Below are 13,943 nucleotides of genomic sequence, written 5' to 3'. Positions count from 1 at the left end.
GATTTTCAGTGTCAACTCTTTAGTGGAGTCAGTTGACATTAAGCTAAAATTGGAAAAGGTTTGTGAACTTTTGAGTCCAAGTGTTTAGCTCAAGCTTTGTTCATTTGGATCCATGAGGTCACTGTCACAAATCATATCGAGTAGGAATAGTTAAACTAGCAGCTAAGTCAAAACAAGAACGAGACAAGTTTTGTGAAAATTGTCTAAAGGGTATCTTTGTCTTTTTAGACATAGGACGAAATGAATGTCAATAAATTTTTTGACATTGTCATATGATGACAAATGAAATTTAAATCACACGGCCAACTTAAAGAATTTGGGCCTTGAGGATTAATTTCATTTCATAGAATTTTACTTGAAAATTCTTAATGGGCTTTTCTTATGTTGTCATGAACAAATGAAGAAACATCTAGAAGCTCCTTCTAGAAGCTCAAATTTCGTCCAACCCAAGGAAAATAAGGCTGAATTTCGTTCATGCCATAGTGGGAAAGAGAGTTTATTTTGTGCATTAATGTATGAAGATACTTGGCAAAAGAAAAAGTGGAAACAAATTTCCTCTAGAAGGAAAGTGCATTTTCGGCCAACTAAGAGAGAACGAATGAGGAAACAAATCCGAGGACTTGCATGATATGTCATGAACGTCCAACATGGGTAGAAAAGAGGAAATGAGATTTGCTCATGCCTCCCCTATAAATAGAGACCTCATTCCTCTCATTCTAGTCATTCCACATAAGTTAGAGATTGAGAGCTTCTCTCTCTAGACCTTGTGGCCGATCCTCTCTCTCTCTCTAGTTATTTTCGGTTTTTCTTTTGGCACCTAGGTCCACATTTGACCTAGTGTTTTAGCTCTTCGACTCTAAGACTTGTTCTTGAGTTGTCGTGTTTAAAAGTGTCCACACACTAATTTCTTTCTTTCTCGAGTGATTCTTGTGATAGAAACTTTTGTGGTTGCTCGAGTTGGCGAGGAAAGAAGAGAGACGTGCTGCGAAGGAGACGAACGTTTTCAACCTTCCGAAGGCTCATCAACGTTCAAGCTTCTAAAAGGTTAGTAAATTATTTATGCTCATAATAGTTTTTATTTACATGTGATTGCTCTTTGTCTAGGTTAGTAAAATCGTTTTACTTGTTAAAAGAAAATTTTTAAAATTCCGTCGCTTACCGAAGCGTTAATTTTTTTCTTAAACCCTAGAGCAATTCCAACAGCTCGTGGCTCATGGGGCCTATTCTTGCGCGCTGGGCCTCGTCCATCGTTTGGCTGCCGGCCTCGTTTGAGGGCGATGGTGGTGGTGGAGAGTGGTGGTGGTAGTAGTAGCTTTTAAAACTAAGCGTCACTTCCTGTTTTTGTAGTAGTGCTCGCTGGAAGCCCGCGAGGCCTGACCTTTTGGGCCGGGCCTCGCCAGAGGCTCGCGAGGTCCACCTGGGACTCGCCTAGGAATATCGGCCGGAGATTGGCTTTGTGGCGGCGAGGAATGATTGCTTTCTTCATATTCCATCGTATTTTATCTTCTTCCGAGAGTCGATTTTGACCCTGTAACAATAATATTATACTTAAATGTAAATTACTTAAGAGTAAATTTGAGTTCTCTACAATAATTTTTGCTGACTAATATATGTATTAAATATTTGCGAGTACTGTTTGACCTCTTGGTTTCTTTTTTAGTCTGAATTTTTTATTTATAAATATTTTTAAAATCCATGATTTAAAAATTCTCGTTTATTTTTCGTGCGCTAGCTCGATGTTATCTTCCTAAACCAGGTTTAGTTTGCGTGTGTACTTGCTTGAATTGTATACATTTGCTACAAAATCAATACTAGAAAGAGGAACAAAAGAAGGATAGATTTCGAGATAGCAATTAGTACAAAAGGCAGTAAAAATCTATCCTTATTGACTCAAACCTTGAAAAATAAGGTACAACAGTATACAAACAAAAGTTAGAAGAAAGAAAAAGAACAAAATAATAGCAGTGATGATATAGAGATCACAAAAAATTGATGTCTTTTTGTACAAATAATTTACTTGTAAACTTCTAAAAGTACTCAAAATCAATGTAAGAAGACGAGTCGTCATGAGGGCTACTAGGGCTAGGACTATGACTAGTACTACTGTTACTAGTTTTGTTCGGCTTGGGAGTAGGGCCCGGCGCAAACTGCGAGAAGTCGAAGGGGTCGGGAACGTGAGGCGGGACGGCACTCCTTACCAAGGCCCAATTAACACCCTCGAAAAATGGGTGCTGCTTAATCTCCGTAGCACCTCGTTTGTACGCGATCCTCTTTTGGGGCTCCTTGACAAGGAGGCCCCGGATGAGATCCCGAGCCACGAAGCTGGCTTGGGGAGCCTCTGGAAAGCGCAAGGGCTGCCCCACCACGTTGAACAGCGTGGCACGGTTCCCTGCCCCTTTGAAAGGGGTGGTCCCATGGAGTAGCTCGTAGAGAAATATCCCGAAGGTCCACCAGTCCACCGCGCTCCCGTGGCCCTCGCCACGGACAATCTCAGGCGCCAGGTACTCGTGGGTCCCCACAAAGGACATGGACCGTACGTTGGTGGGCTCGGCCATGAGCTCTGGCAGGGTGCCAGGCCCAGACCCTCCAAGCCCCGTTCCAAAGTCGGACTTGGACTTCCGGCCCTTCTTTCCCGGGAGGATGCGGGGGAGGAAGTTGGCGGGCTGGATGCAGCCGCCGCCGGTGGTGGGGCCTGCGTAGTCATCGTCAAGGATTCCTCCCGCGGGTTGGACGGAGGAGGACTTCACGAGGGTAGGGCTGACAGAGCAGCGGAGAGAGAGGTCGAAGTCGGAGAGCATGATATGGCCTTCTTCTCTAACCAGAACGTTTTCGGGTTTGAGGTCTCTGTACACGATTCCCAGCATGTGGAGGTACTCCAGTGCCAGCAGTACTTCTGACGCGAAAAACCTTGGGCACCCACAAGAACAACAGGTTGGAGTTTGCAGTTTGATGATTGATTGTGTCATTTATCACAGAGTACTTGATAGATAAATAAATAAAAAAAGAGAGGATGTGCGTGCTGACCTGGCGGCGTCCTCAGAGAAGCACTTGTTGGGCTGCTTCTGGCGGAGGGAGTGGAGGTTGCCTCCGGAGCAGAAGTCCATGAGGAGGCAGTAGAACTTGTCGGTGTGGAAGTGGGAGTAGAGCGTGGGGAGGAAGGGGTGGTCCAGCAGGCCCAGAATCTCTCTCTCCATCTGGGCCCGCAGAAGCTTGTTGCGGCTCGCCAGCGACGCCTTGTCCATCACCTTCATCGCAAAGTGGGCCCCGGTCCCCCGCAGCTCCACCAGGTAGACGCTCCCTATGTCCCCGTACCCCAGCCTCTTCAGAAGCCTGAAGTTGCCCAGGTTCAGGCCGCCTTCCCCCGTCGCCGCGCTCACCGCCTCCCACCGCATGTCACCCCCTGTGTGCGGCCTCTCGCTCCCTCCTCCCCTCCCGCGATCGCACATCTCACCCTTATTTGACGACATGCCTCGATCCACACCGTTTTCTGATGAGACAAGAGCTAGCCCTTGAAAGAGAAATATACTAAGTCAAATTGTGTCATGGTGACCACGTATAGCAATCCTTGGAAGAGAATAATAATTTAATAATCAAAGCTTGACAAATATTATAATCCTATCTGGTGGAGTTGTGTAGTCCATGTTATTGTTACGTGACACACAAATCCACAAACAATTCCTTACGTACTATTTCAATTTTTTTTTTTTTTTTTCTATTTTCATTCTGAAGAAAGATACATGTCAAGGTTGATAGTATTATTATACCAGAGTTCGAAAGCCACCCTTTTGTTGCATCAATCTCTTCTTCTTCTTCTTCTTCCCTTTTCCTTTTTCCAAGATAAATTACACGACGACCATTGGCGTAGTTTAGCTGGAATTGATTCTTTGGATTTTAAAGAGAAAATAAGAATAATAATGTGATCAACCAACGAACCGAAAATGTTCACAAGGCTGTGCGGAAAATCACGGAATAAAACAAAACGAGACTTACGACTACATTCAGGATGATTATATTATTTTGTTTATGGAAGGAAAAAGAAGAAGAAGAAAAAAAAAAGTGAAATAAAATAGTTATACGATGCAATGAAATAATGATGATTGGTCGAGCGCTTAATCCTAGGTTGTCTAAATTTAAGTGACTTGTAAATCTTTCTCTCTCTTTTTCTATTTCTATCCCTCTATTCAAGCACACAATCAAACTTCAAAAATAGAAATTTAAGGAGTTATGTTTGGTTGACTCTCTCTGGCACCACCACTATTTTTCTATCTATAGTATATATATTCATTTATTTACTTTTTTGCTAGCACCTTACAAGCTGTTGTTGGATGTTATGTTAGGTCCGATCTAATCGGAGTTTAGTCCTGAATTATTAGCCCCCATAATAAATAAATAAATTAATTAAAAGTACATAATCGGCAACAATAATATTAATAGTACTTATGTTTTCTTTTCATTTTAATCAACTGGTTAGTTGGGCGTTTGCTTTTTTTTCTTTCAACATGATGTATTATTGTATTGAAAAGGTAAACGAAGGAAAGATGAATTTCAATGATGCGTGTATGTAATTTATGTATTATTTGCTGACGTGTGCATATTATTATGGAAGCATAATAGGTCAGAAATTATTTGCAATTATATCTGCAAACATGGTAGCAGGTATTTTACATATAGTTTTAGATATTACAAGTTTTATATGTAATTTCTTACAAGAAATAAATATATTAAAAATATTCCATTTTTTACATTTTATTAAATGTATGTCATTCCATGCCAATATCTTCTAGAGCATAACTACTAAATAAGAGCTTTGTAAGTTAAAATTAACTGACAGATTCTTTTTAAAACAATCCAGCCGTTGAATAATTATTCATCACAACACAGTTAGCTACTACATCCTATATGCATACAAGCATTATGTCCAAGCAATTCATCTAGGCATCACATTTAATAACAAGAGAGGAAACAAACGATAAGTGTGAAAAAGAATTGATATTGTGAACTGAAAAAAGAGATATTTTTAGAGGAAACAAACGATAAGTGTGAAAAAGAATTGATATTTGTGAACTGAAAAAAGAGATATTTTTCGTTTCTTTATACGGTTAGAAGTTCCTTCAACGAATGATATAATCACTACTAGAAATCATGCTTTTCACAACACATGTTTTCACGGCGTTTGACAAAAAAACGCTATCAAAACATCATTTTTTTTATTGTCGAATCGTAAGATGACAGGTGGCCTGTGAAGATAAACGCTGTGGAAAAAATAAGACAACGTTTATATATAAACGCTTTCATTTTATTCCCTCGAATTACAAGAAGCCATGTGGAGAAGAAGCGGTTTGAAAAATAAAGTTTTGACAGCGTTTATATACAAACGCTGTGAAAAGTTAATTTACAATTATAACTTGACACGTGTTAGTTTCATAATTTAATTTAATTGTATTTGTTTAGTTTTTGTTTCACAGCGTTTATGGGAAAACGCTGTAAAAAATATGGCAGTTTATTCTTAATTTCATTCTATTTCTAAGTATAGAAAAAACCCCTAAATCTGAGTACAACCCCTTCTTCTCCATTTCTCCAAATACTCGAGTAATGTCAAGCCATTGACAACCATTACCGAATCCTCCACCCTGTCAACGACGCCTATGGCCTCTGGCTCACCTCCATCATCTGCGAGACTCGACCGCCTCTCGCTCAGGTCTGTATCTCTCTCTCTCTCTCTCTCTCTCTCTCTCTCTCTCTCTCTCTCTCTCTCTCTCTCTCTCTCTTCCCTTCCCTTCTGACTCCGCTGCTTCCACAGGTACGAGAAAGAAGGCAAGCCCTCTGAGCTCGCCAGCGTCCCCCTATCGCCTCCGTGTCGTCATCATCTGCCTCTTCTTCCACTACCGAATCCTCCACCCTGTCAACGACGCCTACGGCCTCTAGCTCACCTCCATCATCTGCGAGATCGGGTTCGCCGCCTCCTGGGTTCTCGACCAGTTCCCCAAGTGGTGCCCCATCGTCCGCAACACCTATCTCAACCGCCTCTCTCTCAGGTCTCTCTCTCTCTCTCTCTCTCTCTCTCTCTCTCTCTCTCTCTCTCTCTCTCTCTCTCTCTCTCTCTCTCTCTCTTGCAACGCACCCCACCCTCTTTGCTCAGCTTCCTAATCTCAATTCCATATCCACGGTTTCGTTGGTCGGGGCTATTAGCTTCCGTCTCTAACCAAAGCCAAGCCGAGCGGGGTTTCCCACGAGCCCCTTGGATCATCTCTTTTCAATTATTGTCCACGATTTCTATTAGATTAGACTACGATTCCAAGCAAAAAGTTGGGTCTTGATTTAGATTCATGGCATGAGGTTTTTTTTTTTTTTTGCCTAATGTAATGGGTTTTGCTTCACACAAAACAACCAAATAAAATAAAACCGCCCAGAACCTGAAAATCAATATTGAGAGCCACATATTAATTTTCTCGAACAATCACAAAGAAAAAAGATTACGAGACCTTCGAAAGAGAACGAAGTGCCGGTGGCATAATGGCTCTTGGTCAGCGAGAAATTCGGGCCGTGGGGTGTGAATTGTTTGGAAATGACTGGAGATACTGAGGTTTACAACATATCGAATGTACAAGAAGCGGACATTATTCTATCCACTCCTAAGGTGACGAGAGGATTTCTTTGTTTTAACTCTGACATGGATATGAGCAAAAGAAGAAGCAAGTTTGTGTTTGATATTTTATTCTTTTTTAACTAGAAATTTGACGCGGTAACTCGACATGGAATTAAAGACGGGGGATTAAGCTTCTTTAGTGACATAGCGCTGCTACCTATTGATGAGGTTCATCTTTAGAACGATCTACGTGGAGCAGCTTTGGAGGTGATCGTCAGTCGGATTAAAATGCTTGGTCGAAGGTCTGATATGAGTTCAAGTTCCCTGGCTCGAGTTCGTCTACTCGCTGTGTCTGCCACAATTCCAAATGTCGAGGACCTTGGTAGGATTGATTTGGAATATATGAATCCTTTGTGTTTCAAAGCAATGACCAATCTGATTTTTTTCACTCCTTTCACGTTTGAAATTCAGCTGAATGGCTCGAGGTTCCTCCACAAGGAATCAAAAGGTAACTTTCTTTCAAGTATTATTACGACGCATAGAAAGATACATAGATACAGAAATACATGTATATGTGAACATTGGTGAGACGTTGGGGCATTAAAGATTTGAGGTCATGTCTTCACAGGTTTGGGGAAGAAATGAGACCTGTGAAGTTGACTACTAAAGTTTTTGGTATGCCTGTTCTCTGCTGTGACCAACTTAGAAAAAGCTTTAACCCATTAATAATACAAGTAGGAGAATGAAAGATATTCATTTTATGATCCAACTGCATGGTATTAGGCATATCCCATACAGGGTATTTTGTTGTCAAAATAGAGTCCTCATAATCCCAATTCATGTATGTACTTCTTATACACCAGCAAAAAATGACTTTCTATTCGAGAAGGTAAGCTTTTAGTCTGGAACTTTTTATAGATAAATTTCTTGTTTTCCATCAGTCACTATTTCTGATGGTTTGTTCATGTCCGTTGTTCAGCGCCTTCAAAAATTTATATTCGGTAAGAAGAGAACTTCAACTTTTTCTTATTTAATATATAAATTATGGTATGAAAAAATGATTTATACATGTTTCTCCAATCATATGATATTACATCTACATATATATTCTCATGCTGTATTCAAAAGGTATTCTTATATTAACTTTAAAACATTTTTAAGTATAATAACATTGATTTTATTATAGCTTCTGTGTTTTTTCTTTTCCTTTTGTAGACATTTACGTTATCATATGCGGGTTGTTATAACTTTTATATACATGTGTAGAGCATTCGATAGCTTTGTCGGTAACAAGAAATTTTCATGGAAAATTCCAAAGATATATATACGCACAATTAAACTAGTATATCAATTACTATATATTTCAGTCTAACATATTTTTACAGGTACCGAAACAACCTTCGACAATTGAATGTGGCTATTTTGTTTCAATGATGATGAAAAACATTGTTGAAACTCGAGATTTTCATAAATGTTTGCAAGAGGTATGTACACATTTAAATACACATATTCAATACGTAATATATTGTTTCACTCACAAACAACTCGTTTTTATATATTATTAGTTTGAAAAGTTGAAGAGTTGTACGGATGAGGCAATAGATGCGTATCGAGACGAATGGTACCAAATGGTGTTAAACTTTATGGACACGGAAGTCAAATCGTCAAATGTGAATGTAAAGTGAGTGTGTTTCCGGTGCATGAATATTCGTTTACATGGTTTGATATCTTTCGGTTTAAATATACGGTACAAAGTACGAATAATAAAATTTGATTTTGAAATTATTGAATGGATTATTAAAAATTCGTATCGGTACGTTTAGGTTCGGATTTTGGAATATATATTGAAACTGTGTGCATGAATTTTTTGTAATATTCAAATTTTTATATATAAAAAAAAGAAATTACATTACACAGCGCTTGTAAATAAACGCCTTCAAAATTTATCACCTACCAAAACGACACGTGGATGACACTTTTGAAAAGAATAGACAAACAGCGTTTGTATATAAACGCTGTGAAAACTTCTCACCTGCCATGAAGACACGTGAATGCCACGTTGGAAAAGAATAGACAGCGCTTATATACAAACGCTGTGAAAAACATTAGACAGCGCTTATATACAAACGCCGTGAAAACTTTATCGCCTAGATTCTTACGTGGCTCCTACGTGGCACTACTTTAGACAGCGTTTATTTTAGGCGCCGTGGAATATTTTTAAGGGTAATATAGCTAAATAGCCTCCTATAAATATACAGTTTTGGATTTAGCCAACATTTTGTTAATTTCGGGTAAATGGCCAACCCAATTTATTAACACGTAAAAAAGTACCAAAATACCCTGTAAACCGTTCCCGCCCATACATCCTGCGAATTAATTAATTAACGCAATATTGAGTACGATAACTTCTGCGGTTATCGAGGCCATCATTACGCTTTACAATTAATACCAAAGATACACTAAATCTTCGGTCTGATACAACCGAATACACAAACAAGAAATCCCCAAATTGAAACCCAAAATATACGCGACCTCTGAATCTACACAGCCAAACCTTCTTCCTCACCGAAACTAAAGATTCCTTACCATAAGAGACGTTCAAATCATCAAATCGACGGCGAGTCGCGTCGGACGGTCGGAGAGCGGGCGTGACCTAGGTTCTAGGTCGGGATTTTGCGGCGACCTAGGGCACGGCGGCAGAGCAGCGTGGCGACTTGGAGACCCGCCGGCCGGAGGAGATCCAAGGCATGGAGTCTTGCAGAATCTCTAGCCCGAGTCCATTCCGAAGCCGAGCGCACCAGATCGGCACACCAGATCGAGCGCACCAAAATCGGCGGGCGCGTCCACGAGCGAGCGGACCAGATCGGGCGACGGAGACTGGTTCGACGGCCGGGTTCACTCTCCAGATCTGCGAGCGCACCAGATCACTCTCCAGATCTGCGCGACGGAGACTGGTTCGACGGCCGGGTCTGCTCCGCCGGGTTTGTCTCCTTATTTATGGACTGAGAGCTCGTTTTTAAATCAAGCAATTGAATGTGGTAGTTCGGGTGTAGATTGAAGAAATGTGTTAATTTGGGGTTTTAAAATTTCGTCTTTTTTTAAATGTTTCTGCATTTTGTTTGTATAAATGTGTTCGAGTGTTGTTCTGTTTTTCATGCGTATTGTTTGTCGATCCGTGTAGAGAGGAATAAATGTATTAACTTGGGGTTTGGCAATATAGTCATTTTGAAATGTTACAGTCTCAAGTTACTAAAGAGTATTGTGTTTCTTATGCATTTTGTTCGTCGAAATGCGTACAGAAGAAGAAATGGATTATTTTCAAGTTTGGAATTTTAGTAAGGCTTTGAAATGTTACGGTTTTAAGCGCTTTTAGTGTTGTTGCTGTAAGATATGTGTCATTTTGGGGTTCGGAAATCTAGTCATTTCGAAACTTTGTTGCAGTCAAGCTTTTCACGAGAGTTGTGTTGCTTGTGCATTTTGTTTTATATAAATCTGTACACAAGAAGAAGAAATGAACTATTTGCGGGTTTCGAATTTCAGTCTTTTCTGTGTTGTGTTTCTTATAGGGTTGTGTTTGTTTGTGTACAGAACCCGTTTGTGCTTTGCCGGTTGTTCAAGAAACACAACGAGACTGTCGAAGGTTGGAACTGCGAAGACGAGGCATCGCCGAACATGAAGTCTTGTGTTGAGGACACGAAGTCCGATCTCGAAACTACTCTGGTGACGCCTTGCGACGAGGAGGGTTGTCTCTCCCGCGCCTCTCCGGGCGACGGCGCCCGACGACTCAGACCGACAATCGCCGCCCCCGATTCGTGCGACTGGTCTCCGTCCCCCGGCGTTCCTTCGTCGGCGCTCGCTCTTCTCTCGATGTACAACGACGAAGAGGGAGCGAAGAGATCTTCTCTCGCGCTGGACGGGGAGGTGGACGACCATGTCGCAGGCGGCGGCGCGTGTGTTTCCGGCGACGGAGGTGAGGGCGACGAGGACGCCGCGGGATCGGGCGGAGGAGAAGAAGATCGGCCAGTTAATGACAAATTGAAACTGCTTAGTTAATGACTAGCTTTCTCTGTTAATGTTTACACATACCATACACTCACTTCATTTCACGTTTCAACTAATGATTGTTAAGTAAAATGATATGTATGAATTGTAAATTGGCAATTTACAAAAGCATAAGTTGTTCTTATTTTACAGTAATATGGACAGAATAAATTGTTTATCAATTTACAGTCAATACGTTAATTGATAACTTCTCGCAAGATTTTCTCAAACTAGGTCCAGCGTCATAAATTAATGCGTTTTAAATAATAAAAAACACACACATCCAAAATAACTACTTTCCTATTCAGTTTATTTTTTAAAATTTAAAAAACTGCCACATATAATAAGTCACAACAATTAATAAGGGCAAATTAGTAACAAAAAAACAGTTAATATCATGCCACGTAGGCGCAATGGCCATTTACAAAAAATTAACCAAACGTTGGCTAAAAATCAATTGCCACTGTTTTTAAGGCTTATCTGGCCAATTTTTTGTATTTTTAACCTCATGCGATACAACAGCATGCAAAAAACGCCTTCAATCATATTTCACAGCGTTTAAAAAACACTCTTAATCAATGTTTTTGTAGTAGTGAATGATACCTCCTTCTATACTGGTATTCAATAAAGAACTTCAAGAACTATTCCTCCTTGAAATACTGGCGTTAATTAGTCACATAACAACGCTGCTGATATAGCAAGGCTTTACTGATCATTACATACATATAAAATGATAGAGCTAGTTACCACATTAGAAACGCTATGATATCATTAAATTATCGAAAATGATAGAACTAGTTACCACATTAGAAACGCTACGATAAAATTATCGATCCACCATGCAAAAGAGGACCGGTCAAGCTTTCGCAATTTGCACCCGTATAGCAACAATTTGAAACAAAATCAACAGAAAAAACTTATCACAATATTATATATCCGACCTTGTTTGTATGCACAATACTTTTGATTATCAAGTATTATTTGCTTGCTAATCGGATTATTTATTTTAAATAAGTGTGATTAAAGGTATAAAAAATAAAAAAAATAAAAAATAAAAAAAAGCTGATTATCTTCCATATGTGAAATGGACAGCCTTAATATTAAAATAATTCATTACTGGCGGGTGAAACAAATAGCCATATAACAGTTTTACCGGAGACGCCATTAAATTTGTCTTACCTAATAAGTAGAAGGAAAAGTAGATTTAGCTAAATGAACTTAAGAAGAAGCTAAAGTAATCTAATAATGAGAATAAAAAAGAAAGATATCTAATAATGAGAATAAAAAAGAAAGATGGTCTTATATATATAATTTGAATTGAAGTTTTGGACCTCATCATTAGTTTCTGATATAATCCAAGAGCGTAAAAAGATGATATTGTAATTGGAAAAGAGAGATTTCAAGGTCCATTTTTCAGATGTTTCGCAAATGTTAAAATCAAGTTGCGAATCTTGCAAATGAAATTTTTTTGAGCTGTAATGATCTCGATAAACCAGTGTAATTTATTTTGGACCAAAGTGGGTGAACAATTTGTATTAATCTGAGGGAAGAATATGGATAAAAATCATGGCTCAAGGAAATCTGAGAGTTCCTGGGCTCTCGCTGCTAGGAACTCGCAAAAGCAAATAAATTCCTGATAATACTATAAAATACAGAATAGTACCATGTATCCACGAATCGTATTCATATTTATCAAATCCACGGAGAACACCATATCATCATGTTACTCACATACCAATAATGTACTCGGACGATCCGAAAACAGAAGATATTCAGCACCGAGTTCGAGTCAAATAGGTCCGAAAACTATTGAAAGTTAAGGAACGATCTGTAACACGTTCTGGGAGCGGTTATTCTATGTCAAGGACGTTTGAATGATCACCCCACGTACTCAACTCAAAATGTCTATAAATAGAAGAGGAGCTCGCTGGAGAAGGATAATTCATTTTTTGACGCACAAAGCAAGAGTTCAAAGTTTCACCTATCGTTCAGCACCCTCGCTTGCTTACTCTCTTCTAATAGATTAGTTTGTATTAGAGAAAGTCTTGCCTAGTTAAATGGAACTCTCGGGACTGCTTCTCGCTACCAAGTTGTAATTCGTGAGATAATTGTTGTACTAATTTTACTTGTCAACAATTTGGCGCTATAATAAGGGGATAGCGTTTAAGATCTATGGCTAGCTCATCAATTCCAATCGAAAACAACACCACTAATGGTTCTGATCCTCAAATTGAACACCACAACCGTACTCTGTCGCTCACGCCAGAGGAACTTGCCGAGTATCTCCCCCAACCTAGCCTGGCTGAACAGTTCAAGAAAATGCAAGAGCGTCTCCTAGTCTTGGAAGCCAGCAACAAGGAAATGGAGGGAAGACTCTCAGCAAAGAAGGTCACACTGCGAAGCATAGTCGTAATCCCCGAAGAAGAACCCTCGCATCGATTAGGGAAAGAACCTATGGAGCAAGAACGGCGGATTAAGAAATTCCGAAAACATGCAAAGGATTGGTACGAAAGGGAAGAAGAAAATTTGGAATCAACAAGGTACCAAACCAGTCAGGGAAAAACTCATGGTAGGTGTTGTCGGCCCGTCTCAAACCGACGAGGACAAAGGCGTCACTTCGACCCGCACGGCCGGTGCGAAGCCTCGGACGGCCACCGGGCGGCAAATCCTTGCCTCGGCAATTTGCCGGCCCAAACTGGTGGCCGGCCCAACCTTGCCTCGGCCCTTGGCCGGCCTAAGCCAATGGCCGGCCCAAGGTTGACTCGGCCTTTGGCCGGCCCAACCCTTCAGCCGGCCAATGGCCGAGTGAACCTCCCAGCAGTTCACTCAGCCAATGGCCGAGTGAACCACCCAACAGTTCACTCGGCCAATGGCCGAGTGAACCTTCATCCAGCCCAAGCTCCACTCGGCCATTGGCCGATCAACTCATTCAGCAAATGGCCGACCCAAGAGGCTCACTCGGCCAAAGGGTTCCCCAAACACCCCTTGGTCGCCTATAAATAGAGAGGTCCGCCCTCTCCCAAAGGTAATCCAAGTTTGAGTCCCGAAACGCTGTCGAACTCGTACCTCGCTCGTTTCGCTCATCTTTGGCCTCTAAACACCTAAACCCTCTATATTCCACCTCAATCCTGCTAATGTTAAACGTCGGAGAGGTAAACAGAGGCAACCCCTCTGTTTCCCCTTTGTAGTTCACACCTCTTTTCTGCTTTTCAGGTGTGTTGACGAGACAGGCATCATCAACAGCTAAGAGAAGACTTGGGATACCAAGTCCGACAGGCTCGAGCTGGAGCGAGACCACTTGGTCCGGCCTTGGGTC

At 40.7% G+C, this 13,943-nt stretch overlaps 1 protein-coding gene, 1 long non-coding RNA gene and 1 pseudogene across 2 annotated transcripts; 2 read left to right on the top strand and 1 right to left on the bottom strand.

Moving 5' to 3' along the window:
- Positions 1-1,970: 1,970 nt before the first annotated feature.
- Positions 1,971-5,573, bottom strand: LOC149393619 (serine/threonine-protein kinase AGC1-7-like; annotated as a pseudogene).
- Positions 5,574-6,128: 555 nt separating this feature from the next.
- LOC149393618 (uncharacterized) lies at positions 6,129-7,878 on the top strand. The gene is made up of 5 exons (XR_016299877.1): positions 6,129-6,637; positions 6,731-6,968; positions 7,058-7,094; positions 7,215-7,261; positions 7,802-7,878. It is a non-coding gene; the product is annotated as an uncharacterized LOC149393618 (long non-coding RNA).
- A 1,120-nt stretch (positions 7,879-8,998) lies between these two features.
- LOC149393617 (uncharacterized) lies at positions 8,999-10,798 on the top strand. The gene is made up of 2 exons (XM_089617621.1): positions 8,999-9,567; positions 10,175-10,798. The coding sequence occupies exons 1-2, from the start codon at positions 9,334-9,336 to the stop codon at positions 10,637-10,639; spliced, it is 699 nt and encodes a 232-aa protein (XP_089473747.1). The 5' UTR covers positions 8,999-9,333; the 3' UTR covers positions 10,640-10,798.
- Positions 10,799-13,943: the final 3,145 nt, after the last annotated feature.

This window comes from Urtica dioica, chromosome 6 (genome assembly GCF_054948205.1).
Source record: "Urtica dioica subsp. dioica isolate 48M chromosome 6, U.dioica_male_clone48M_v1_H2, whole genome shotgun sequence".
NCBI classification, from domain to species: Eukaryota; Viridiplantae; Streptophyta; class Magnoliopsida; order Rosales; family Urticaceae; genus Urtica; species Urtica dioica.
This window is presented reverse-complemented; position numbering and strand designations above follow the sequence as displayed.